The 26,045-nt window shown below is 39.5% G+C and overlaps 2 protein-coding genes across 2 annotated transcripts; one reads left to right on the top strand and one right to left on the bottom strand.

The window, feature by feature from the left end:
• Positions 1–2,470: 2,470 nt before the first annotated feature.
• LOC307120717 (major histocompatibility complex class I-related gene protein-like) lies at positions 2,471–14,728 on the bottom strand. Its single transcript, XM_079807863.1, has 5 exons — positions 14,549–14,728; positions 13,633–13,899; positions 11,265–11,543; positions 5,704–5,777; positions 2,471–4,487 (listed from the first exon to the last, which is right to left on the bottom strand). Exons 1-5 carry the CDS (start codon positions 14,592–14,594, stop codon positions 4,452–4,454), a joined length of 702 nt encoding a protein of 233 aa, XP_079663989.1. The 5' UTR covers positions 14,595–14,728; the 3' UTR covers positions 2,471–4,451.
• Positions 14,729–14,759: 31 nt separating this feature from the next.
• On the top strand, positions 14,760–25,712 carry LOC307120712 (class I histocompatibility antigen, Non-RT1.A alpha-1 chain-like). The gene is made up of 6 exons (XM_079807852.1): positions 14,760–14,928; positions 17,352–17,618; positions 21,405–21,689; positions 21,876–22,181; positions 22,359–22,475; positions 22,732–25,712. Exons 1-6 carry the CDS (start codon positions 14,883–14,885, stop codon positions 22,878–22,880), a joined length of 1,170 nt encoding a protein of 389 aa, XP_079663978.1. The 5' UTR covers positions 14,760–14,882; the 3' UTR covers positions 22,881–25,712.
• Positions 25,713–26,045: the final 333 nt, after the last annotated feature.

Below are 26,045 nucleotides of genomic sequence, written 5' to 3'. Positions count from 1 at the left end.
TAAGTGTGTCGTTCTCTATAAGTCATGCTCAGAAATGTGTCATTTGCATATAATATATATATATATATATATATATATATATATATATATATATATATATATATATATATATATATATATATATATATATATATATATATATATATATATATATATATATATATTACATTTTGACTTATGAATATACTGTGCTGACACTTTTATTATACTTTTGTGATGCTTTTCTGAAGTTCTTGTCCAATGGTAATAAAAACGAAAAAGCCTCCAAAAACTCCTTAGTTTCACAGAAGAAAGTTATTCAGGGCTGAACGCGTGTAAACCATGACCATAAGTTAATTTGTGGGTGAATTATCCCTCTAATTGTCAAAAATGTAAAGTTTTATTGATAATTTGGCTCTAAAAACAGGCATGACGGTGAATTACAAATGCAGTCAAACTGAATCAGTTCATTTTGTGAATGAATCATTTAGACTGGATTCATCAAAAAGATCTGATTCGTTCATGAATTCTCTCTTGAATATTTTCAGTAAATAACGTGTGTAATAATTGTGTGTTTGGGACATGGATTTAATGGAGAGACTTTTGTTTTTGTAATCAGACTCTCAAAATTATATTAAAAATTGATTTAGATTTATCGGCCAATATATCGGTTATCGGCCTCAAATATAAAGAATTATCGGTATCAGTATCGGCCAAAATGTTCATATCAGTGCATTCCTAATAATATCATATTTTAAAGGATTATTTCACTTCAGAATTATAATTAATAATTTACTCACCCCTATGTTTATGTCTTTCTGTCTTCAGTCAAAAAGAAATGATTGCGTCGCTAGACGCTTATGGGAAAACTCCCTTTCTCGAAATATTGAAGCCTTATTTTTTAAAACGCAGTGCAGCTGCACAGCCAACATTATGAAAGCTATAAGCGTGCTGGTTGGTTGGGCTGCGGGAACAGCATGAACCTATGGCGAGGTGGCATATGTGCACGAACCAATCAGGGAGCATCCCGCCGCCCGCGAGCTGAGCCCACCAAAAGGGGGCGGAGCTACTGGCTATAAAAGCAGCTCATTTTTGCCATAGAAATCAGATTTATTCTCCTTCAGTGACGACTCACATCTTCGCTGATTTCTCCTGCTCTGAAGCCCTTCTCGCCATTGAGACAGTTCCCCCCTCACAGAGCGAGTCAGGCTTCTACAGCCGCTACTTCCTCTTGCCGAAAAAGGACGGCTGGATCTCAGACAGCTGAACAAGGCCCTCATGAGACGGCCATTCAGGATGTTAACAGCCAAACAAATCCTGTCGCAAGTTCGCCCAGGGGATTGGTTTTTATCAGTGGATCTGAAAGATGCATACTTTCACATCCAGATAGCCCCCCATCCGAGACTGTTCTTGAGATTAGTGTTCCCCAGCCAGCGAATTAGCGAAAATCAGCTAGCGAAAATTTGCCTGTTCTGGGGTTGTCACAAACACCTTGGCACCAAGTTTTGTTGTTGGGAGAGGAGGTTTACTGCATTATTCATTAAATATAAATATGCGAACGACACTCAGATCTGTCTTCCTGTGCGACAATCAAACATGAACACTATTGACAACTTACTGGCCTGTTTACAGGACATTAAAGCCTGGATGGCTGCAAACTTTTTGAAATTACACTATACGGTCTAAACTCCTCAGTCTTTGGCCCAAAAAATTACCTTATGAAGCACAATGCCTTGTGTAAATGTCAAATTGGCTTTCTCCCAAAATATTACACATCTGATCGCATTTTTACATTACAAACATTAATTGATAAATATGTACATCAAAACAAAAGGCAAATTTGAGCTTGTTTCATTGATTTCAAGAAAGCAGTTGGAAAGCACAAGGACCCTATAAAATAAAGTGTTACCAAATATTGTTTAATTTAAATAACTACTAATAATACAACAAATAATGATTTTGATATGAAGAAAACAAAGCATAATTAACAATAATAATAAATAATATAATTCATATTTTGGCTTTGATGTAGATGCAAGGTTTTATATATGAAAAAAAACTGTTTTAAAAAGGCCAAAATACTAAATACAAAATGAGAAAATCAGTGACTTGGCAGCAAAGAAGTGAAAATGTGAGCTTGTATGACGCCTGTGTTTATCAGGGATAACAAATACTTATATTTACAAAAAATAAATTGTTTTTTGACTAAGACAACAGTCTAAATTGTGAGATATATATATATATATATATTGACAGAATTGTAAGATACATTCTAGTGTTTTTCTATTTTTACACTTACTTTACAAAATATATTTACATTTACACATTTAGCTGATGTTGCACCTACACATTATTAAATCCTTATATAAATTATTAAAACATTCTTTATAAATTGTTTTTAGCTTTATATTTTATTTTCGTACATACAACAGTTTCATAGAAGAAAAACGAGCACTGCAAGTGTTCTGTTTAATTTTTTGTTTATTTGTTTACATTTAGACTCATAAAAGCCCTCAAACAACTTGTAATCAGTGAACTTAATTTTTTTTTTTTTACATATTTACAGGACTTTTCTTTTAAAATATTTGCAAATGAACACACACTTGTTCGTTTGGTCATGTTGTATCTCATAAAAAAATAATAATATTCATGGACATTAATCAACACTGAAACGTGAATTAAATGAGGATATTTTTAATTACACAATTTGTATGAAATGGCATGTGACCTATTACAAATCCCAATTGTATGGAATTATACAATGAAACTGTAAAAAAAAAGAGTAAAAAAGATTTGGACTGACAGTCTGAATGAAGCTTAAGGGTTTAGGTACACAGAGTGAGGTAACTGGAACAGAAACAGGTACGGGATAAATCAGATGTTTTACTTTTTAACATCTTTTGCAAAACTGTTTGTATTCAAATGAAATCTCAATCAGATTTGGCCACCTTATTCCAATTGACATGGTTAGATGAGACTAGTCTGAGTAAGAGCTGATTATGATATCCATTTATAGGCAACTGCAACAATTGAGGTCTAGATTTAGTGTTTGGTTGAACAATAAATCATTTAAATAACGTGGAGAATTTATTAACAATATGTTCTTGATATTTAAAGACATCTTTATGTCGGCGCCAATAGCCTCGTGGGCAGTGCGCCGACATATTGCGCAGTTGCGCTTTGGGCGTCCCAAGTTCGAGTCCCGGCTTGTGGACCTTTCCCGATCCCGTCCTCCTCTCTCTCTCCAACCTTGCTTCCTGTCAACTAACTGTCCTATCATAATAAAGACACGCACAAAAAACACCAAAAAATAAAATAAAGACATATTTACTATATCATTCAAAAGTTTATCTTCCATAAATGTAACAGCAGTAATGACTACTGAAGATAAGGCATTGCAGTTTAATGTAATTCATTAATTCCAGTAGTTATAGTGGCTCTATTTAATTCCACCTTACAGAACTTTCTACCTAATTTCCACCTAATCTACCAAACATATTAAAATGTGTGTAAAACGTTTAAATGCTTGTTTGCTTGCTGAGGACATACCCATCAGTGTAACGGCTGATCTGCAGATGAAGGCACGAAAACAAAGATGAAAGTTTCCGAAGTAATTTAATAATATTCCACAAAGTAGTTCGCAACAAAGAGAGACAACGCAAACACAACCACATGTGTACGAGAGCGGACAATGAACATTAGAATAGCAGGAACTTAAGTTAACAAGGTGATGATTAAACACAGCTGAACCAAACAAACTCATAATGACGTGACAATGGTAAAAAAGACTAACGAAGACGTCCATGAAAACTAAACATGTGACATTACGCCCTCTCCAAAAAGGTGCGGCCTCGCGCCACAACAGCAGACATGGGAGGGAAGGTGGCCAATGGATACCAGGGTGCAGATGGAGAGCCGATGGAGCAGAGTGACGGCATCAGAGGCCTAGGCAACGTCGCGGCGACAACTGACGAAAGGAGGAGCCAGAGTACCCAAGGACTGAGACGATGCCGGTGTGACCGCAGACCGAGGTGAGTCCTAAGGGAAGGAGGAGCCCGCTGCAGGCGTAGGGGTGGAAGAACAGAGCGTAGCTGAAGATCTGCAAGTCCGTGGCGTAGGTGGCGTGACAACTAACTAAGGGGGAGCCGCTGGGATGAGGAACCCGGTGCAGTCGAAAGGCCGAGGGGGTCTGGTGGAGCCGAAAGTGGGAGGAGCCGCAAGGTCGACGGGCCGAGATGGACAAGGCGATCAGAGGCCAGAAGTGGAGGTTGCTGGACCTGAGGCTCGACCGGAGATGGTGAGGGGCTGCACACCTCTGGCAGAGGCAGGGCTGGAGGACTGGCTGAGAAGGTCGTGACAGAGGCAGATGGAGACTAGGAAGGGATGCAGGTAAAAACATATCGTCCATGCAAGTCTCTGTGCCGTTTAGAAACTGCGTTGAATCCTCGTTGACACAGTCCAGGTACCTCTTTTTAGAATCGTCTTTTTATTCTTCTGGAACGGTTGCACTAAGAAGAAGATGAAAGATTCCAATGTAAATTAATAATATTCCACAAAGTACTAGGGGAGCGCGGGGCACAACCTAACACGGGGTTGGTTGTAACGTTCATGTTATAACCCTATCCACACATGCCAGGATGACGAAACTTAGTGTATTTACTAGTTGCCATATCAACAATATTTAGAGAAAAAATTGCGCCAAAATTAAAAAATTTCTGGAAGATATTTTTGAACATGTATTTAACCATAGCAAAAGTATTCTTACTTACATTTCTTACTTAAGTTTAGTTTTCATCTCTGTTTTTTGTGTTTATTTAAAATAAGACAAATCCGTTATTTTAATCTTATATCTGTTATTTAACAGTTGAGATGGTTCTTTAATGCTGATCTAACAGTAGGAGACACGAGCCGCAGTTTACATCCCAGTTGTGCAGATGAGCCCCTATTAGAAATACGCCATTATATTCTATACTTTTATGAATTCTTTTGAGAAACCATGAGAAAAGGGTGAATAATGACTGAGAGTTAATGTTCAGAAATAATGAATTATTATTATGTTTTGAACTGTGCTGTATAGCTGTATTTAGCGATGTTTGTTGTCAAACTCAAAAATGCTTATATTTTTTAATGATTCAAAAATGCCATTATTTTATTTTAAAAAGTTAATAATTGTATTTTGTTGACAAAATATTTTAGTTTGTCTTGTATATTTTTTTTTATTATATCAGGTAACATTTTAGGCTGTTATTTGGTCATGTTACAATGTACCCCACCTATGGGGCATGTTGTCACATTTGACTTCCATTCTTTCGGGGTAAATAAAGAAAAAAGTATTAATCAAACAAAACCACATAATTGTACTAGACATGTGTGCAATTAATGTTGTACAAAAATAAATACACTGAACGCCAATTGGATTTACGCAAACTGAGAAAGTCAAAAAGCGTCAGGTTGTGCCCCGCTCTCCCCTACTCAATAAAGATAGACAACGCAAACACAACATGTACGAGACTAGACAATGAACATTAGAAAAGCAGGAACTTAAGTAGTGCAGCTAAAGGTGATAATTAAAAACAGCTGAACCAAACAAACTCATAATGACGTGACCATGGTAACAAAGAAGTGGCTGGAAAAATCGAACAATGGAAGACGTGACTAATGAAAACAAACTGAATGTCCATAAAAACTAAACATAACTGTGACAAAATGTAAACATATACTTACTAGCTTAATTAGTACAAAAGCACAAATAACCAGGACTCCCATCACTAACACCAGCATGTATTCTTTTGTAGGTTCTTAAAAATAAAAACAAACAACAACAAAAAAACATTTGAAAATACAATAATATCATATCATTAACAAAAAAAGTTGATTGAAATACAGCTAAAATCAAATTAAATATCAATATTCCTTAGAGTATAGAATTAAATGTTTCTCAGAAACTACCTGAAATAGGTTTAATGTTAAAGCATTGTAATTAGGCTAATGTCTGTAAATAAATAAATAACTAAAACTGAACTAAAATCCTGTCGAGTCCTCCATCACCCTCAGTGCCGGACGTAGTGGACCATCTGGCATCAGGCCTATTCCCGCTGAATCACTGAGAACCGGTATTAGGCTGGGTATGTATGAGTGACCCTGCGGGGATCCCAAATATTTTTCCACGGTCACTTCTAAACAGAAGCCTGTGTCTTTCCCTTGGAAGAGCCCCCGTTTCAGTAGGCCAGGAGCCCCCTTTGCACTGTGGGCAAAGGCTCAGCACTTCTACCCCACATAACTCCGTTGGGGTATGTTGTGTCCTCCGTAGTGTCGTATAGTCACTGATTGGGTCATGCAGAACAGCAGTGATGGACTTCTCACAGAGAAGTCTATAACACTGGGAAAGTGTGCCTTCCTAGTGAGAATGAACACTACGGAGGCCACAACATACCCCGAAGGAGTTATATGGGGTAGAAGTGCTGAGCCATTGCCCACAATCCAAAGGGGCTCCTGGAAGGGGGCAGAGGCCATGGTGCTTTGTAAGGCTGACGATTAATTGAAAAATAATCAAAACCGAAATACAGAACCTCTAACCAACGTAATTTTCCCATGTTGGATATTTTGGTTTTTAATCCTGGTAATACTCTCCCCTTAAAGGGGGGGTGAAACGCTGTTTCATGCATACTGATCTTTTTGCACTGTTAAAGACTTGGATTCCCATGCTAAACATGGACACCGTTTCAAAAGCTAAGGTGGACGTTTGATGGGAGTATTTCTTTGCCAAAATTAGTACTTCCTGTTAGTCATAAGTTTCGGAAAGTTTTTTTCGATCATGGGTCCGCTTGACGTCAACAGGGCGGAATTTCCTTGTATGGGCCGTACGGACAATTCTACCGGAAGAGCGCGAGCGAGCGAGAGAGAGAGAGCGAGAGAGAGAGAGCGAGAGAGAGAGAGAGAGAGAGAGAGAGAGAGAGAGCGCGTGAAAGCAATAGGCTACGCCCATCAAAGCGCTGGCTCGTACAGATGGAATTTGCTTTTCCAGATCAGCAACTGAGTTGCGCAAATATTTATGTCTGTTCCCTGCATTTCGGTGCCGATTGTTTTATAAACAAGGCCCAGTTCGACGACGGATTTTCAGATCGCCTAATACTGAAGGATGGAGCGGTCCCAACGATAAAGGTCCCAACGTTGGAACCGCAGGTTTGACTGCTTCAAATGTCTGTTTTTGCCTATGCCCATCAAGTAGCCCAAACATGATCAATGAAGCATGCGATGTATAGTGTGTGTACATTTGTTTAGCTGGCCACTATATGTGTATGTTTGTGTATTGTAAAAGCACTCCAAACAACAATACACAAAGAGTGGGGAGATATGTTGAACTAAATAAGCGCGCTTCTTCATTCAAATGCGCTACTATTCCATGTCTTTCTATGTAAACACTAGCCTGACGCGCAAAACCAGTCCGCTTACTACAAATCATGTCTACACAAACCACGCGTAAACACACACACACACACACACACACACACACACACACACACACACACACACACACACACACACACTGTAACACTCGCGCTTGACATGGTGTTCTAAATAACACAAGCCGCTAAACATTATATAGTTAGTGTAACTTATACCACATAGTCGACGTCCTGCTCTAGTCGTTTTTGCTGCTGCTCCTGTTCAACTTCAGCCTCTGGGTCTGATTCCGGATCATAGATGTATGGCTGTATCTGATTAAAAGCCATTTTTTATGTTGAATAAAGTTTTTCCCCGCTTTTAGGGATGACGCAGCTTTCAGACGCACTCATCACAGTAACAGCGGCGCGCGCTCGACATTCTTTAGCTCCACCCACACGATACGCCCCCAGCCGCACGGCTTTTTTCGGAAAGACTCGGAACAGCGCATCTTTCTTCTATAATTATAATAAAAATAAAGACTTTTCGGAGATATGCAGGATGCAATGCTACTCTATAGGTACTCAAGATTGACATGAGACTGACTGAAACTGAGTGTTCCCCCCCCCCTTTAAAAAAATACTACAGTGTAGTAGTCGGAAGTTTGGATCATTTTACTGACTCGGATCTTTGTATCTCGTTTAGCAAAATGAACAAATCTTTTTTCCAAGTCACATTTTTCCAAGTCGCTCATTTCAGCAGAATCTAATTAAAATGTTACATGTTACATTTTTCAACACATTTAGTACTTTAGAAATAAAAAATAAACTATAAGCTAATGCAGCCATGGCCAAATTTTGAGAAAGAAACGATTAATGAATTGCTAGAGCTTGCTTCAGGCTATGTATGCAGTCTGTTCGTTCACCTCACCTCCCGATCCAAATCGTTCTTTCTTTTGTCACCGTGACAGCCTCATATACACTCACCTAAAGGATTATTAGGAACACATACTAATACTTTGGTTGACGCCCTTTTGCCTTCAGAACTGCCTTAATTCTACGTGGCATTGATTCAACAAGGTGCTGAAAGCATTCTTTAGAAATGTTGGCCCATATTGATAGGAGAGCATCTTGCAGTTGATGGAGATTTGTGGGATGCACATCCAGGGCACGAAGCTCCCGTTCCACCACATCCCAAAGATGCTCTATTGGGTTGAGATCGGGCCATTTTAGTCCAGTGAACTCATTGTCATGTTCAAGAAACCAATTTGAAATGATTGGAGCTTTGTGACATGGTGCATTATCCTGCTGGAAGTAGCCATCAGAGGATGGGGACATGGTGCTCATAAAGGGATGGACATGGTCAGAAACAATGCTCAGGTAGGCCATGGCATTTAAACGATGCCCAATTGGCACTAAGGGGCCTAAAGTGTGCCAAGAAAACATCCCCCACACCATTACACCACCACCACCAGCCTGCACAGTGGGAACAAGGCATGATGGGTCCATGTTCTCATTCTGTTGACGCCAAATTCTGACTCTACCATCTGAATGTCTCAACAGAAATCCAGACTCATCAGACCAGGCAACATTTTTCCAGTCTTTAACCGTCCAATTTTGGTGAGCTCAAGCAAATTGTAGCCTCTTTTTCCTATTTGTAGTGGAGATGAGTGGTACCCGGTGGGGTCTTCTGCTGTTGTAGCCCATCCGCCTCAAGGTTGTGTGTGTTGTGGCTTCACAAATGCTTTGCTGCATACCTCGGTTGTAACGATTGGTTATTTCAGTCAAAGTTGCTCTTCTATCAGCTTGAATCAGTCGGCCCATTCTCCTCTGACCTCTAGTATCAACAAGGCATTTTCTCCCACAGGACTGCCGCATACTGGATGTTTTTCCCTTTTCACACCATTCTTTGTAAACCCTAGAAATGGTTGTGCATGAAAATCCCAGTAACTGAGCAGATTGTGAAATACTCAGACCGGCCCGTCTGGCACCAACAACCATGGCACGCTCAAAATTGCTTAAATCTCCTTTCTTTCCCATTCTGACATTCAGTTTGGAGTTCAGGAGATTGTCTTGACCAGGACCACACCCCTAAATGCATTGAAGCAACTGCCATGTGATTGGTTGATTAGATAATTGCATTAATGAGAAATTGAACAGGTGTTCCTAATAATCCTTTAGGTGAGTGTATGTAATACATGCGTCCGGAAACAGAAAAGATTAACGTTAGTTCATCTCTCGAGTCTCGGGTCATTCCTTCATCAAGTCCCAGCCCCATAGACAAGTCACCGGAAACAGAAAAGATTAGTTCATCTTTCGAGTCTTCTCGTTCGAGTCGTTCGTTCAAGTCCCCATAGGCTTAATGCAGAAACAGAAATGATTAGTTCATCTTTCGAGTCTTCTCGTTCAAGTCGTTCGTTCTTTTTTCACGTGACTGCTTCCCGGTTCAGTGTCTCGCAACATATACAACATTACAGTCGTATTATTGACTGCATGTTCAGTCAAAAATCATCAGAAGATGTGCAATAAACTTTTGTTATGCCTATCTGTTCTGACCAACCCATCTGTCCAGGCTTCATAGGAAAATAAATTATTTTACTAGCTAAAAAGCTGAAATAAACAACAACAAAAAACTATGCACTTGTTTTTAAGGAAGGTTGTGAATTAACTAATTTCTGTACCCAAGCAACACGGCTGTCATGTGACTCGAGACTCGAGAGATGAACTGTTTCTGCATTCAGCCTATGGGGACTTGAACGAACGACTCGAATGAGAAAACTCAAGAGATTAACTAATCTTTTCTGTTTCCGGTGACTGCATAGCCTTACCTAACGGGGCTGGGACTTGATGAACGAATGATTCGAACCGAACTAATCATTTCTGTTTCCTGTACAGAACATGGAATGTTGCACATGCGCGGTCAACACAAAATGAACGAATCGCTCTCTGAGACAACTCATTGCTCTCGAGTCATTTTAAAGATTCGTTCAAAAGGAGTGTTTTAATGCTTGCCAGTTTGGACAATAAAGCGATTTTAGACCATCGGATGTGTATCATTGTACTGAAATACTGCGCTGATGCATTGTGACACACCAACACTCATACAGACAGTAGCTCGCACATCAGGTGAAGATCACACACGCTTTTTCAACATGTCACGCTGGAGACCCAGCCTTCTTTTCCATTCATCAGCGCTGCGCTCTGCGGTTGGATACTATTATAAGTGTCTCGTGTTTTTAAGAGCTGTTTGATTGCCCCCTTGTGCCTTTCACTCAGATGTCTAATATGTTGTCAAATTGAACAGATAGTGGAACTAAAGCTAAAGACAGAGGCGCGGCGTTTAAAAATGACTGACATCACAGAATTTATCGGTATTTTGGTGATGTGTGAATGGTCTCTTAACGGTAAAAAGCCAGAATGCTGTTGCTTGTGTGAACAGCATATTTGTGTATTTACCGGTAAAGTCATTCTGGTATCTTCCCGGGATTGCTGTGTGAAAAGGGATAATGTCTGATTTCACACAGAACTAGCGGTTTTCCTCGCACACAATTTGAAAAGACCCAAACGGATTTGTTTAGGGTACAAGTGATTTCAAAACATTTCAGCCGGTTGTAATGCTGTTTTTGACACGCAAAATTATGCATGCTAATAATATGGACATGTTTAGCTAAAAAGACTGCCACTCCAGTTTAGCGTTTATTGTTGTCTCTGCAGTTAAAAAGACAAAGTTGACAAATCTGGCTATGCTTTTGTTATTTTAATAATTTCTTTATTTTTATTGTTTTTATTGATCACTCAATTCTGACTGGACTATGTAAATCCTTAGTTGGGAACACCCCTAGACTCAATATAATAAACATGATCTACTTATTGAACAAGGTAAAGTTCTCAAAGACAAGGTACCTCTTCTCTTGAAACCTGCTTTCCTTATTTCCAAGAAATATGTCAGCCAGTAAACGCACTCATGTTCGTAGTATCGTTTCAGAATTTTAAGCTGTTCTTGATCGTTATTCCACTTCTCCACTGTTTGCATTGCCTGTGGTACATGTGCAGTGTATCTGCGCTCCTTCACACCCAGTGAGATGAAGTCCTCTCCATCATAAGTGTACTGATCAAACCCATGTGACTCTTCAGTCTCATCATCCCAAACACATCCATACCTCCTCTGAAACGTGTGAACACCTGAAGACAAGGGGGTGAGAAAGAAAAAATAAAGCTTCGAAGTGAAGCTTCGAAGCGTTATGAATCAGTGAGCCGAATGATGATTCGGATCGTGTGTCAAACTGCCAAACTGCTGAAATTTGTCGATTCAAACCGCTGATTCGACTCACTGATTCATAACGCTTCGAAGCTTCATGAGGCCATGTTTTGAAATCGTCATCACTATGCAAGTCGTTATTTAGGGGTTTTTTTGCGCACAAAAACTATTGTCGCCGATTCATAAAGTTATTTTAGAACCACTGTAGTGAGATGGACTTTGTAACGACGTCTTTAGTACCTTTTAAGGGTCTTGAGAGTGTAAAGTTGAGCCAATGGAGGCCTTTCAGAGCCATCAGATTTACACTAAAATATCTTCATTTGTGTCTGAAGATGAACGGAGGTCTGACGGGTGTCGAACGACATGAGGGTAAGTAATTAATGACACAATTTTCATTTTTGGGTGAACTAACCCTTTAAGAATGTTAACAAACAAGAGGATTGTGCAGAACGGATTTAAAGCACAGACTTTACAAGCATGGAATGTTTTTTTGTATCCTTATACATTATAGATATGACGTTATCCACCATTTAATCGCGATCTTTGTTGGACAACTAAGGTAATACAAACAGCAATTGATCACAAAACCATGGTTAATTTTCCTAAAGAGCGGTGAACTCTTACAAAAGCTACAGAAAACAAGTTGGTCTCCGTAAAATGCGATGGGCATTGATAAACATTCGGGTTATAATGTTCAGGAACATTTTTGTTTGACCCACTCTAAGTTCGAACAAATGAGTTTTGGAAAAGGGACGGACAAAACAGCGTCTCTTTGACAAAGTGTCTTTTCTAGCGCACCTCAACCAGGCCTCATCCACTTTTTTTTTGCGTATTCTGTTTGCGGGGATTATTCAACATTGTGAGTAACATTGTGACTTCATAAGATCCAGAACAAATGCATGTAGTCTAGGCTTGCTGTGAAAGTCGGTGTTGCGAACCGGTGTTAAGGTGAAACACCCACCGTTGCACAGCCCACCGTCGTTTAGATTTTTATAATAATAAAATCATTTAGTTCAGTTAGAGAACAGACACTACAATTAAAAACTGAACATGTCTGCTTAATGAAGCGTGAGCCGAACGAGAGTCGCAGCACAAACGCAGCAGGAGTCAGATTTCATTCATCAGAGAGTGAGGAGCTGACAGACGAGATGATCGCGGAAGATTTGGTTTCAAAGCAAAATGTAAAATTGAATAATGAACCCACCATTCAAGCAACCCGCCCCCGAATCGACGCTAATTCTAAATCGAAAGTAAAATGCCCATGGCCGCACTGTCATTCATTCACGGCTGCACAGGTGCACGCATTTACGGCCAGGCCACACTGTCATTCACGGTCCGTGTCCATTGCCGCGTTTTCATTTCGTGCCTATGGAAGCTTAACTTTCATAGGAATTAATTAAAAACACTCGCTTTGCTCTGCACCATTATGAATGCCCGAGTGACCGTGCGCATTTTTACTTTCGGTTTAGAATTAGCGATTTAAAAGCCCCTGCCGGTGATACCGGTATTACTGGTGTTGTCACACGTCAATTAAATGGTGGGAAAATGTATTAATACTATATGATTTCCCCCCCCAAATCATTCTTGTCGGCTATTGGCTGGAGCACTGTTTGTTGTGCTGCGTGGTGCAGCCTGCACCAGTTTGTTTTTGTTGCAGTTTGTGGAGCTTAGGCAGACTACAGAGACCACATTTTTTTACAGTGTGTTCAGAGGACAGGCAGTTAGCGGATAGCTGCTGTATAGGAAATGTTTGCTGTATGTGACAAAAAAAATGTTGGCCAAAACAAAACGTGTGACATTGCTTAGAGCACATTTAACCCGAGACTGGCAGAAACTGTGTGTATTATGTCCCCTTTAAATAAAATATCGCCCTTTGGAGTGGACTTTGAGTTTTGTAACCTTGCAGATCTTTTTTATGTTCAAACAGCAACACTACACACTAACTACATTTAAAAAAGTGGAAAAGCAAACAAAGATCCCTTTAAAAATGCACCATAAAGCTGTTTAACTCACCATGTGAGTGACTGAATCGCTGCATTAGAACAGGAATGTTGTTTTTGTAGACCTGCTGTACATGTTTTCTGATCTCAGTGTCTTCTTTCCACGTGTCTTTATATACAAACTCCTCCATCCAGTCCTGTTTGGGAATCAGCTTCATTGTGATACTGTCATAATAATCAATCTGATGTCCATCCAGTGAAGTTACAGCAACAAACTCTGGGGTTTCTGAAAATGTCTGGTAATTTATTCCAGTGTATGTGGAAACAAATCTGTGTAACTCTGGAAAATATTGAAGAAACAACAGACTGTCAAACACGATTAAACACAGTGTCATAAACCAAATTACTGTAAAATATAACTATCCCAATGAATATGAATTGAATTTGAGACACTAAAAATTACTTTGGTAACACTTTAGAATAACGGTCATTAGTTAGCATTAGTTAATGTATTAACTAACATGAACTAACCATGAGCAGTACATTTGTTACTGTATTTGTTCATGTTACGTTAGTTAATATAAATACAGCTGTTCATGGTTTGATCATGTTAGTTCACAGTGCATTAATGTTAACAAGATTTGAATAATGCATTAGTGAATGTTGAAATTAACATTAACAAAGATTAATAAACGCTTTATAAGTGCAGTTCATTATTAGTTAATGTTAACTAATGTAGTTAACTAATGACCATTATTCTAAATTGTTACAAGTATTTTTTATATAAAGTAAGAAGTTATATATATATATATATATATATATATATATATATATATATATATATATATATATATATATATATATATATATATATATATATATATATATGACAAATTCATGATTTTGAGTCTGTTGAACACACGGAAGTAGCCGAAGTCCTCGCTGACAGAGAGTTCATCGTTTAAAGGACGTTACGAAATGAATCTCACCTGAGGAAACCAAAGGTATGAAGATGAAGAAAATGATGAACTTCATTGCAGATGAAAATCCTTGTGTCTGACCCACAGTTTTTTATGTGTAGTCATCGAAGAGCACTGTAAAACTCTTTAGCCACATCACATCTGAATCGAAAGGAAAAACAGGTTACAGCGACCCTCCCTAAACTTCCGTCTCGAGACGGTTTACGTCTAGAGCTGCAGTGACGTCAGTCCTGTAACCTGTTCTGTCTTGATTAAGGTTTAGTAAAAGCGAAAGAGTTTTACAGCGCTCTTCGGTGACTACACATAAAGAATTGTGTGTAAAATTAATGGAATTTAATCTGCAATGAAGTTCATATTTTTCTTCATCTTCATACCTTTGGTTTCCTCAGGTGAGATTCATTTAACGTTGTTTAAACGACGAATTCTCTGTCAACAAGGCCTTCGATCGGCTACTTCCGTGTGTTCAACAGACAGAAAAGGATATGTAATTTCTTCTCAAACATACTTTATAATATCCAGGCTAATTAAACTATTGAACAGATTTAGTTCTTGCCGTTTCTGTCGTTGGCTGAAAAGCAGGATTTAGTTTGTTGAAGCTGCACTGAAGTATTTTCAAATGATGTATTTGTCTCAGTCAGGCAGGTCTATTTAAAAAGCAAACTGAGAAATTAAATTCATATTTATTTGTAGCGTTTTTCACAATGTCATTTCAAAGCAGCTTCACAGAAAAAGCATGTGCCTACATTACAATTTAAAGTGATTTGTCCACGTTATGTATTTCAGAAAAGTACATATACAAAGCATGCAGATTAGCTAACAATGTAATAATCAATATAAAAAATAAAAATGAACGACTGAAGTTATGCACATTTTAATGTAAATGAAAGAATATGCTTCCTGTGCAAGTGTGTCTGTGTGCCACAGTTCTGTGAAAGATTGTTATCTGTGCAAACTTATTGATTTGAAATCAGCATGAAAGGGAGGCTGCACTGTGGTGTATATCTGAGTAAAATGGCTTCTGCAACAAGAACAAATGTAAGGCAATTAAAGATTAGGCTACAAGGCACATGAATAATAATTAAAAAAATATGTTCACAGATAAATAAATCATTTACAATAAATACTGCAATATTCCTTTGTTGTAAATAGTTATATACACAAAATGTTCAATAAAAATAGAATCACAAAAATAAATACTGCAATATTCCACATACCCCCCCCCCCCCCCCCGTGTCCGTGTTATCACTATGTCAAAGAGACACTGTTTTGTCCATCCCGTTTCCAAAACTCATTTGTTCGAACTTTAAGTGGTTAAAATTTATTTTAAACAAAAATGTTCCTGAACATTATGACCTGAAAGTGGAGTGGAGTCTGCAAAGATGTGACCAAATGCAATGATTAGACAAACATGTTTTGGTCCTGATACTTCCACTGAAGATGTACACACACGGCACGCCACACACACATATAACAATATACACACTCAATATAATATTGAACTGTTCGGTACGGCATTCACGGTTCAATACGCGCTTGTGAATTGCAGTTTTGCATTTAATGAATTATTTTTCTACACATTCTATAATTTGCCTCCATCCCAATATAGCCTACTGAGGTTAGTGGTAGAGTTATACTCACGGAACACTATAGTAATTCACAATCACGAAAGTTCATTATTTGCATGCGTCTTAAAGTCTTGCCGGTTAAACATTTCGCACATTCTGAGATCGATCGTTTTCTGGGCCTGGTGTCAATAAAAGCTTTTCTTTGACTAACAAGGACATTTTCAGCTCTGAAACTTACAGGATATTCTTATATTACCATGACCTTTTATATATCAAAAGCTCAAGGAAAAGTACATTTCTCAATTTATCACCCCTTTAACATGCGCTTTTCTGAGCGCGCGCACTAAACGCCTGTCAAACACGTGATTACTGAACTAAGTAGTCGTCTTACTGCGCTAATACTGTCAAATACACACAAGGTTAACATAAACACAGTCGGTTATGTCTAAAGTGAAAGTAAAATCAGCGTGTGTCTGAAATATTAGATGTGTAGACGTCTTAAATTGACAGCAGCGCAGCCTAGTGAACACACTGTCCTTAAAGGGACAGTTCACCTCTAAAATAATGTCATTATTTACTCATCTAATGTTGTTCCAAACCTGTTTTAATTTCTTCTGTTGAACAAAGACAGTTGAATATCAGACAGCTGATGGTAGTCATTGACTTCCATATTATTATTTCCTACAATGGGGTAGTGTTGTCAAAAATATCGATATTTCGAAATGTATCGATACTGAAATATCTGAAACGATACGAGTATCGAGTATCTACAGGGACAGCAGTTATTTATTATTCAAACTACAAAAAGACAAACAATCACTTACTGCTCTTGACTGATTAACTTTTGTAACTCTTATGGATTCATCAGTATTAAATTTTTTATAATGAAGATTATCCAATGTTATTTTAAATTTGATTACTTTGTTTGTTTTTTTTATTCAGTTTTTTAAAATTCAGTTTCTGAATACTGTAAGACCTACCTGAAAAAATAAAGCAGTCCATTTCATTTGTATCTTTATTCTATTGTATTTATTTGTGCTATTGTTAGTCATTTGTTTATTTGTTCTTATGTTATTACTGTTTACTCATCTTTTTTAATTCAATTTGAAATCAAGCTTTCTTGTGCTGTATGTAAGCTATTGCAACACAATTAGTTAGCAAATATTTGTGAGATAATTGTAATGGTAATTGATCAACCTCCTGTGATTGATTGTTGTGTTTTTGAATTTGTGTTCAATATTTTTCAGAGTTACACAGCTTCATCACCACATACACTGGAATACATGGAAAGACGGCTGCAGAAACCCCAGAGTTTGTTGCTGTAACTTCACTGGATGGACAACAGATTGATTATTATGACAGTGACACAATGAAGCTGATTCCCAAACAGGACTGGATGAAGGAGTTTGCATCTAAAGGACTGTGGAAAGAATACATTAAGATTACAGAAAAACAACAGCAGATCTACAAAAACAACATTGATGATCTAATGCAGCGATTCAGTCAGTCAGATGGTGAGTTACAATTATTACATGGCTCTCCCAAATGCTCGATTCTGATAAGTCAGTCACCTTATCCCAGGTCAGTTATTCCTCGATAATAACCATTGTTAGTAACAATGTATGCACATACATGTTTATATTTAAGAAATAGTTGCATGTGTATACTGTGTATATATATTTATATCCTTTACATTATTTATAAATATTTTATGTATAAATAAATATTTTTTTCTTAAATATACACAGCACACACAGATATATTATGTAAATACAAACTTTCGTTAAACAGCCCTAATTTGAATATGTATATGAATATTTTGCAATAAACTGCAAAGCTGCAGTGGTCAGTCTCTATCAAAAGTGGAGAACCGGCCACAGGGTCACGGGCGGCCGAGGCTCATTGATTGGCAGTGATGCTTTGGCCAATGTTCTGCTGGATAACCTTTGGTCCTGCTCCATCCATGTGGATGTTACTTTGACACACACCACCTACCTAAGCATTGTTGAGCCCATGTCCAGCCTTTCATGGAAACGGTATTCCCTGGTGGCTGTGGCTCTTTCAGCAGATAATGCGCCACCACAAAGCACAAATGCTTCAGGAATGGTTTGAGGAGCACAACAACGAGTTTGAGGCTTTGACTCGGCCTCCAAATTCTCCAGATCTCAATCCAATCGAGCATCTGTGGGATTTGCTGAACAATCAAGTCCGATTCCATGGAGGCCCCACCTCGCAACTTACAGGACTTAAAGGATCTACTGCTAACATCTTGGTGCCAGATACCACAGCACACCTTCAGGGGTCTAGTGGAGTCCATGCCTCGACGGGTCAGGGCTGATTTGGCAGCAAAAGGGGGGACCAAAACAATATTAGGATAATGTTATGCCTGATCGGTGTACATATACTGTATATAATCAACATTTTTAAATGGGTAGATTTACGTTTCTCCATCATTTTAATTTGATTATGCTGTTTGCGATGCATAGTTCCTTCCCTCACTTAAGCTTATATTCACAGTCTTGTGCCTGTGTGTTTTTGTCTGATTTTCAAACACTTATTTGCTTAAAATCAAAACTTGTAGTGTTGTGATTCACCTTGTAGCAGATGGGCTTGGTTCATGGATTATAACGCTTTAAAGTGTTGTGTTGTGAACTTCTGTTGTTTCTTGAAGAAGAGACCAGGAGACGTCGGATCAAGACAGAAGTGATTCTTTTAATGAGAACTCTCTGTGCTACAGGTCGTCCAAAAACAGTCTAATTTAACAGGACACCTGATAGGTTATATACATTCCAAAGGGGGAGGGATTTACATTGAGGTTGAACAAAGCATGCTAATTAAATATACAGGTTTTGGGAAAACCTGCCCAGACAGAGTATCACCTACTCCTAATCAGCATAACTATTCAAACACATAGATGATAATCCAATCACTCAGGCAGTATTGCTCTAAACTTGTCATGGTAAATAGTCCGGAAGTGCATAAAGACAAAAGACTTAATGTCTCAACCACTTACACAGCCTGACGAAATTTCCCTCAAGTTTACTTCAAAATGTAAAACACAAATATAGATAATGTTTTCAGTTATATTCTATCACATTGGAACCTAGATATAACAATGTATACATTTGTAATTTTACATTCCCCCCTTTGGGAGTTCTAATAACTCACATAATACAAATTTAAACCTTCATCAGTCCATTCTGTAGTTTATGTTTGTTAACATAAGCCCCATCTTCTAGTCATGTAACTTGTAAAAAGTTACAGGCACATTTCACTTGCTCTGTGTTGATTGTCTGTAGTGACGAATGACATGCTGCCACAGAAACAACATGCCACGTGTAGTTCATTTCGGGCAATATTCTTTTGTGGTTGGAACAGTCCTTGTGAGTTCTTTGTTGACCTAACAGGTTTCTGAACCATGAAGAATTATCTTCAGTCATCTGATGTAATTTTGCTGAAAGATCAAGAATGTCTTGTTGGATTTTGTTCAAGAGTCCTTGACCACCATGTTTGTGCATAAGTGAGTCCTTGAATGCAGCCATCTTCTTTGTTGGTGGTAGGAGAGCAACCAGGGTGCACCTGCCATTGAATTGGCTGAGCAGGATGTTATATACAGACGTTCCTCCCATCATGTGCCACCCATGGGATTCCTGCTCCTACTGAAGGCAGGTGTGGCATGCAAACGTTCTTTCCAGCAAACAAGGTGTTTCTTGACATATTCATCAGCTCTAAGAATATGTTGTTTCTGGAGTCTACACTTTGTGCGATGTCCATGATGAGTAGTAGCAAGTCAATCTTGATCATGTTGATGGAAGACTGAAGTTCCCGTAGATCATTCTCTGCGTTGTGTATTTTTTTTTCTTCTTTTCTTCTTCTTGACAGTTGACTCATTAGTGGGTCTAGTTGTCCTTCAGAGGTTGTGGCTTCATACGCAGGTGAGGATCAGTGCGTATGAATCTGGGGACAGCCTTCAAGTGGTATCTGCACAGATTAAGAACGAAAACAAAAGACAACAGAGCAGTATTTGTTCTAAAAGACAGCAAACATCAGGATTGTCTCATCTGTTCAATCGGAGTCTGCTATTGTTGTTCCTTCTTTCCCTATTTCTTAATTCCTGTGACACCTAAAGAAACAGTGAGGTAAGGATGGACTAGTCGATGGGGATGTCTACAAGGGAATCTTCGCAGGTTTGGCCCCCGAATGCTTATTGCATTCAGTTCTTTCCTGGGCTCCTCACTGGTCCGTGTCCTACCCTATCCCTGTTGGTGGGGGAACAACTTTACAGTGTGACACATGAGTCCAGGTTTTCCTTCCCTGACACAACACTGCAGCTGCTGTAATGTTACCTTCAATCACTTGAGCTGAACCATCAACAAACAACTCCAATTCTGCATTCTCAATGGGAGTTTCTGCTATTTAATTCGAAGTTGCATATGTAAGCGTAACACAATCATGAGTCATTTCATCCTCTAACAAAACTTCAGTTATTGCAGACGTACATGAGGATGGGTTCGTGACTGGTGCACGCTGTAAAACAATGTTCGGGGCTGTGACGCTAAATTTCACTGAATCAACAGGCACATCAGATACTGATTGAATGGCTACATCTGTTTCAAAGAAAGCTTGCAAGTCAGGATAAGCGTTATCAGTCTGACTAACTTCATTCACATCAGTTTTCTCTACAGCTTTGTTGAGGTTCAATTTCTTAGTCAAAGAAGCTACTCTAGCACAGAGTTCTTTGTTCTGTTTCTCTAGCTCTGAGATCTGCTGAGACTGTTGTCTAGCTAGTGCTAAACCAAATTCTCTGTGACAACAAATAATGCCTTTCACATTGTTCTTGCGAATACATGCTCCTAAAACTTTTTTACATTCATCAATCGACCAATTCTTGTCTGGATGGATCTCATATTTCTGAGTTAGTTTTTGTCTAACTTTCTCTTTGACAATTAAATTCATCTGCACTCCTAACTGTGATTTGAAATCACTGTCTGTCCACAAAGGAGCTAAAACACAAATATAGATAATGTTTTCAGTTATATTCTATTACATTGGAACCTAGATATAACAATGTATACATTTGTAATCTTACAGTTGGTTCACCCAATAATGAAAATTCTGTCAATAATTACTGACCCTCATGTCGTTACAAACCAGTTAGACTTTCGTTCATCTTTGTAACACAATATATTTGATTAAATCTGAGAGATTTCTGTGCCTCTGTTGACAGTCTACACAACTACCACTTTCAAACCCCATAAAAAAATTCCATGTAATATAGAGTATCCCACTCTCTCTTTTAGGTGTCCACACGTTTCAGAGGAGGTATGGATGTGATTATGATGATGAGACTGGAAAATCACATGGGTTTGATGAGTATGCTTATGATGGAGAGGACTTCATCTCACTGGACCTGACGGAGCACAGAATCAGATACATCACAGCTGTATCACAGGCAATGCAAACAGTGGAGATGTGGAATAATGATAAAGTACAATTTAAAACCTTACAAGAATACTTTGAACAGGATTGTGTTTACTGGCTGAGGGAGCTCTTACATTCCTCTAAAGCTGCTTTTAAGAAAACAGGTACAGTATAGTATCAGAGTTACCAGTTGATTATTCCTTTCTTACATGTGTAGATCCCAGTTTAAACAGAGAGCTTGATAAATCTAAGCAGGTTAACATTAAACTATAGACTGTGATAAATAGAAAGTGCATGTGTTTATTTCTCTGTTCTCAGTTTTGTTCCCTGTTCTCTTTATTTACCTTTAGATCCTCTTAAGGTGTATCTGCTGCAGAAGAACCCAGACGATAATGTGAAGTGTCATGTCACAGGTTTTCTCTTCAGAAACATAACCATCTTGTGGCGGACGAATGGACGAGATATAAACAGTTCTAGTAAATTTGTGGAGACTGGAGAGACACTTCCAAATGAGGACGGGACCTTCCAGAGGACACTTACCCTCTATGTTCTTCCAGACAAATGGAAGAAGAGCCAGTACACTTGTGAGGTGGAGCACCAGAGTTTGACTGAGACCATCCAGAAGATTCTGACTGTGAATGAGATTGAGAGTAACGGTAAGAAACCTGGTTAATTTTTCTACATGTACATTTGACTTTTTTACGGGCCTGACAATGAGAATGGCTTTAATTTCCTATTACTGTTTATAGGTTTGTTTTTGTTTTGTTGTTGTTTAGTTTTTTCTGTCATATTATTCATTGTGTATTGTGTATATGTTTTTCTGTGTGTTCTAGAACCAAGATCAGATGCTTCATATAACATGTATCTGGTGGTTTTCCTGCCCATTATCCCAGTTGTTTTACTGATTGGACTGTGTGTACATCGGAAACACAGGAAGATACTCAAAGCTGGTAAGTACTGATGAGCTGTTGTATATAATTCCCATCATAAGTGCAGATGTTTTCACATGCATTTCTGTGTGTGGCAGTACAATGAAGAAGAGTGCAGTGAATGTCAACCTGTTGCTGTTTTATCAGTATTTTTTTCTAAAATGATCAAACGTTAAGAATTCTGTTGGTGCTGTGTGTGAAATATGTTAATCAATCTTGAAAATGTTCTTTAAATTTCATTACAACATGATACACCTCCATTTATCTCACTTCACAGCCCACGAGAAGTACAAATGTATTACAAAACCTCCAAGCTCAGATAAAGAACAAACAGAGGCTCTACATTCTGATAGCTCCACTCCCTCTTCATGTCCATCTACTTCAGAACCTTCACCTTCACAGTTCCTCACCAGTGAAACGATCTAAGGATAAGACTCTTTTCCGTGCGCATACAACTATATAAATATTCTCCTTTATACTTTTTCTTCTCTAATCTTAAAATTTGAGCATTTCTTTTAGAATGAATCGGGCCAAACCGTGCAACTGTTGCGGCCCAGCCGGTACAGATATGGTGTCATTTCCCACTGTGGAACTGATAACGGAGCTCTTTGGAATGTAATACAAATGCGTCAGTCGTTAAGGCCTGTACACACCGGGACGAATATCGCACGCGCTTATCGCCAGCGTTGTTCGTGACGTTTTTCGGCGCGTCTTGAGTGTTCACACCCAAACGATTTCCACTGGCGATGCGCCGAGTGAACGTGAACATTCAGTAGATGCGCTCCCGGTACACAAGATGGTGCTGCGGCACTTTTATGCTTCTGACACTCGCTTGTCCCACAGAAGAAGAAGAGAGACAGTATTTACGTGCTTGCCAAAACCATAGACATATTATGTCTATGGCCAAAACCATTCACACACTTTTTGCTAACTGGCAAGCAGCATTAGCAGCTCATCTTCTTTGTCTACTTACTACTTCTTCGTCGTATCAATGCGTGCTCGGCAAGACCGTTTTGTGCTTGAGCGCCACCAAGTCGTGTTTTACTGTCACTTCAGCAGCTCCAGGCACGTGAACAAAAGCGCTGATCTCATTGGTCGGCCAGTTTTTAACGCGCCGCGTCAAAATAAAAAACGAACCAGAGGCGTTTTTTTTATTTATTACGCTTTTACGCCTGCCGTTTTGCACGTCGGTGTGCACACTCACATTGGCGCCCATTGTTTAGTCATGAGGCGTTAAACGTCGGCGATAAACGCGTGCGAAAATCGTCCCGGTGTGAACAGGCCTTTAGACGCAAGAGTTTACAGGTGTTATGAGATATGTAATATCGACTGTGGAGGATGACGGAAGATGATTGTGTTTACTTTGCTCAAATGGCCGGCTACAGAGAAACTGGCAGCCAGGCAACAGACTATTGACCAATCCCGAGTGACGACACTTCACGCATTCTACCAGCCGGGTTTACAGGCCAATAGCGGTTTGTAATCGTGAAACAAGCTCAAGTGGAAATATAACCGTAACCATTTCTTTCCGTTCTTAGAACCGTTCGACCCGACGGTGGAAAAACGTTTTGTGTTGAATTCCTCATTTGTTGCTCTGAATTTTGCTGAGAATTTTAAAAAAATATTTTTTAATGATATTTGTCTTAATGATATTGCTGGATATTTATGTTTTTTATTTTTTATATGAGCTTACATTTTCCAGCAAAAAAAACTCATCGGGTAGAAAACAAATATTCATGCTCATATTTTATGTGTATGCACCAATCAGGCATAACATTATGACCTAATATTGTGTTGTCCTTTTGCTGCCAAAGCAGCCCTGACCCGTCGAGGCCACGGGCATCAATGAGCCTCGGCCGCCCATGACCCTGTGGCCGGTTCTCCACTGGTCCTTCATGACCCTGTGGCCGGTTCTCCACTGGTCCTCCATGACCCTGTGGCCGGTTCTCCACTGGTCCTTCATGACCCTGTGGCCGGTTCTCCACTGGTCCTCCATGACCCTGTGGCCGGTTCTCCACTGGTCCTTCATGACCCTGTGGCCGGTTCTCCACTGGTCCTCCATGACCCTGTGGCCGGTTCTCCACTGGTCCTTCATGACCCTGTGGCCGGTTCTCCACTGGTCCTTCATGACCCTGTGGCCGGTTCTCCACTGGTTCTTCATGACCCTGTGGCCGGTTCTCCACTGGTCCTCCATGACCCTGTGGGCGGTTCTCCACTGGTCCTTCATGACCCTGTGGCCGGTTCTCCACTGGTCCTCCATGACCCTGTGGGCGGTTCTCCACTGGTCCTTCATGACCCTGTGGCCGGTTCTCCACTGGTCCTCCATGACCCTGTGGCCGGTTCTCCACTGGTCCTTCATGACCCTGTGGCCGGTTCTCCACTGGTCCTTCATGACCCTGTGGCCGGTTCTCCACTGGTTCTTCATGACCCTGTGGCCGGTTCTCCACTGGTCCTCCATGACCCTTTGGGCGGTTCTCCACTGGTCCTTCATGACCCTGTGGCCGGTTCTCCACTGGTCCTTCATGACCCTGTGGCCGGTTCTCCACTGGTTCTTCATGACCCTGTGGCCGGTTCTCCACTGGTTCTTCATGACCCTGTGGCCGGTTCTCCACTGGTCCTCCATGACCCTGTGGCCGGTTCTCCACTGGTCCTCCATGACCCTGTGGGCGGTTCTCCACTGGTCCTCCATGACCCTGTGGCCGGTTCTCCACTGGTCCTCCATGACCCTGTGGCCGGTTCTCCACTGGTCCTCCATGACCCTGTGGCCGGTTCTCCACTTTTGATAGAGACTGACCACTGCAGACCGGGAACAGCCCACAAGAGCTGCAGTTTTGGAGATGCTCTGACCCAGTCCTCTAGTCGTCACAATCTGGCCCTTGTCAAACTCCCTCAAATCCTTACGCTTGCCCATTTCTCCTGCTTCTAACACATCAACTCTGAGGACAAAATGTTCACTTGCTGCCTAATATATCCCACCCACTAACAGGAGATGAAGAGATCATCAGTGTTATTCACTTCACCTGTCAGTGGTCATAATGTTATGCCTGATCAGTGTATATGTGGCTTCTTTCCTGTGGAAATATCTGTATATATGTGTATATATAGTCAATGATCAGTAGTGATAGGTCGGTCACTTCTTCTTGATCTTGCTTAAAAGAATTGTTGATAATTCACATTACATTGTTTTTCATACTTTGTGTAAATTGTTTTTCTTTCTTCATTTTGTGCAATAATAAATAATAAACCCCTGTAATGTTCATTTTTTTCTGAGTGAGTTCAGTCTCTGTCATGAATCTGTATATTTATTAGTTTTAGAGAGATTCTGGCTAAATGCGTCTGATGGATTATGCTATAGATTTTTAACCTTTTACATATGATGTTAAACTATTCAAAAAATTTACCCCACAGTTCTTGATTGCATGCGAGACTTCATCTCAAACTTAATTATCTACTGAAGTAACACCAGCACCATTTCTTACTTACTCTATTTATATTATAATGTATACAATTTATTCTAATCCTTATAACCTAGGTCATCTTGACTAGTTAATGGAGGCCTAGTGAGGATGCGTGACCGTCTCTAGTGGCGAT

This window comes from Gobio gobio (genome assembly GCF_949357685.1).
Source record: "Gobio gobio genome assembly, chromosome: 24".
Lineage (NCBI taxonomy): Eukaryota > Metazoa > Chordata > Actinopteri > Cypriniformes > Gobionidae > Gobio > Gobio gobio.
The sequence above is the reverse complement of the archived record's forward strand: the minus strand, read 5'-3'. Positions and strand labels throughout refer to the sequence as shown.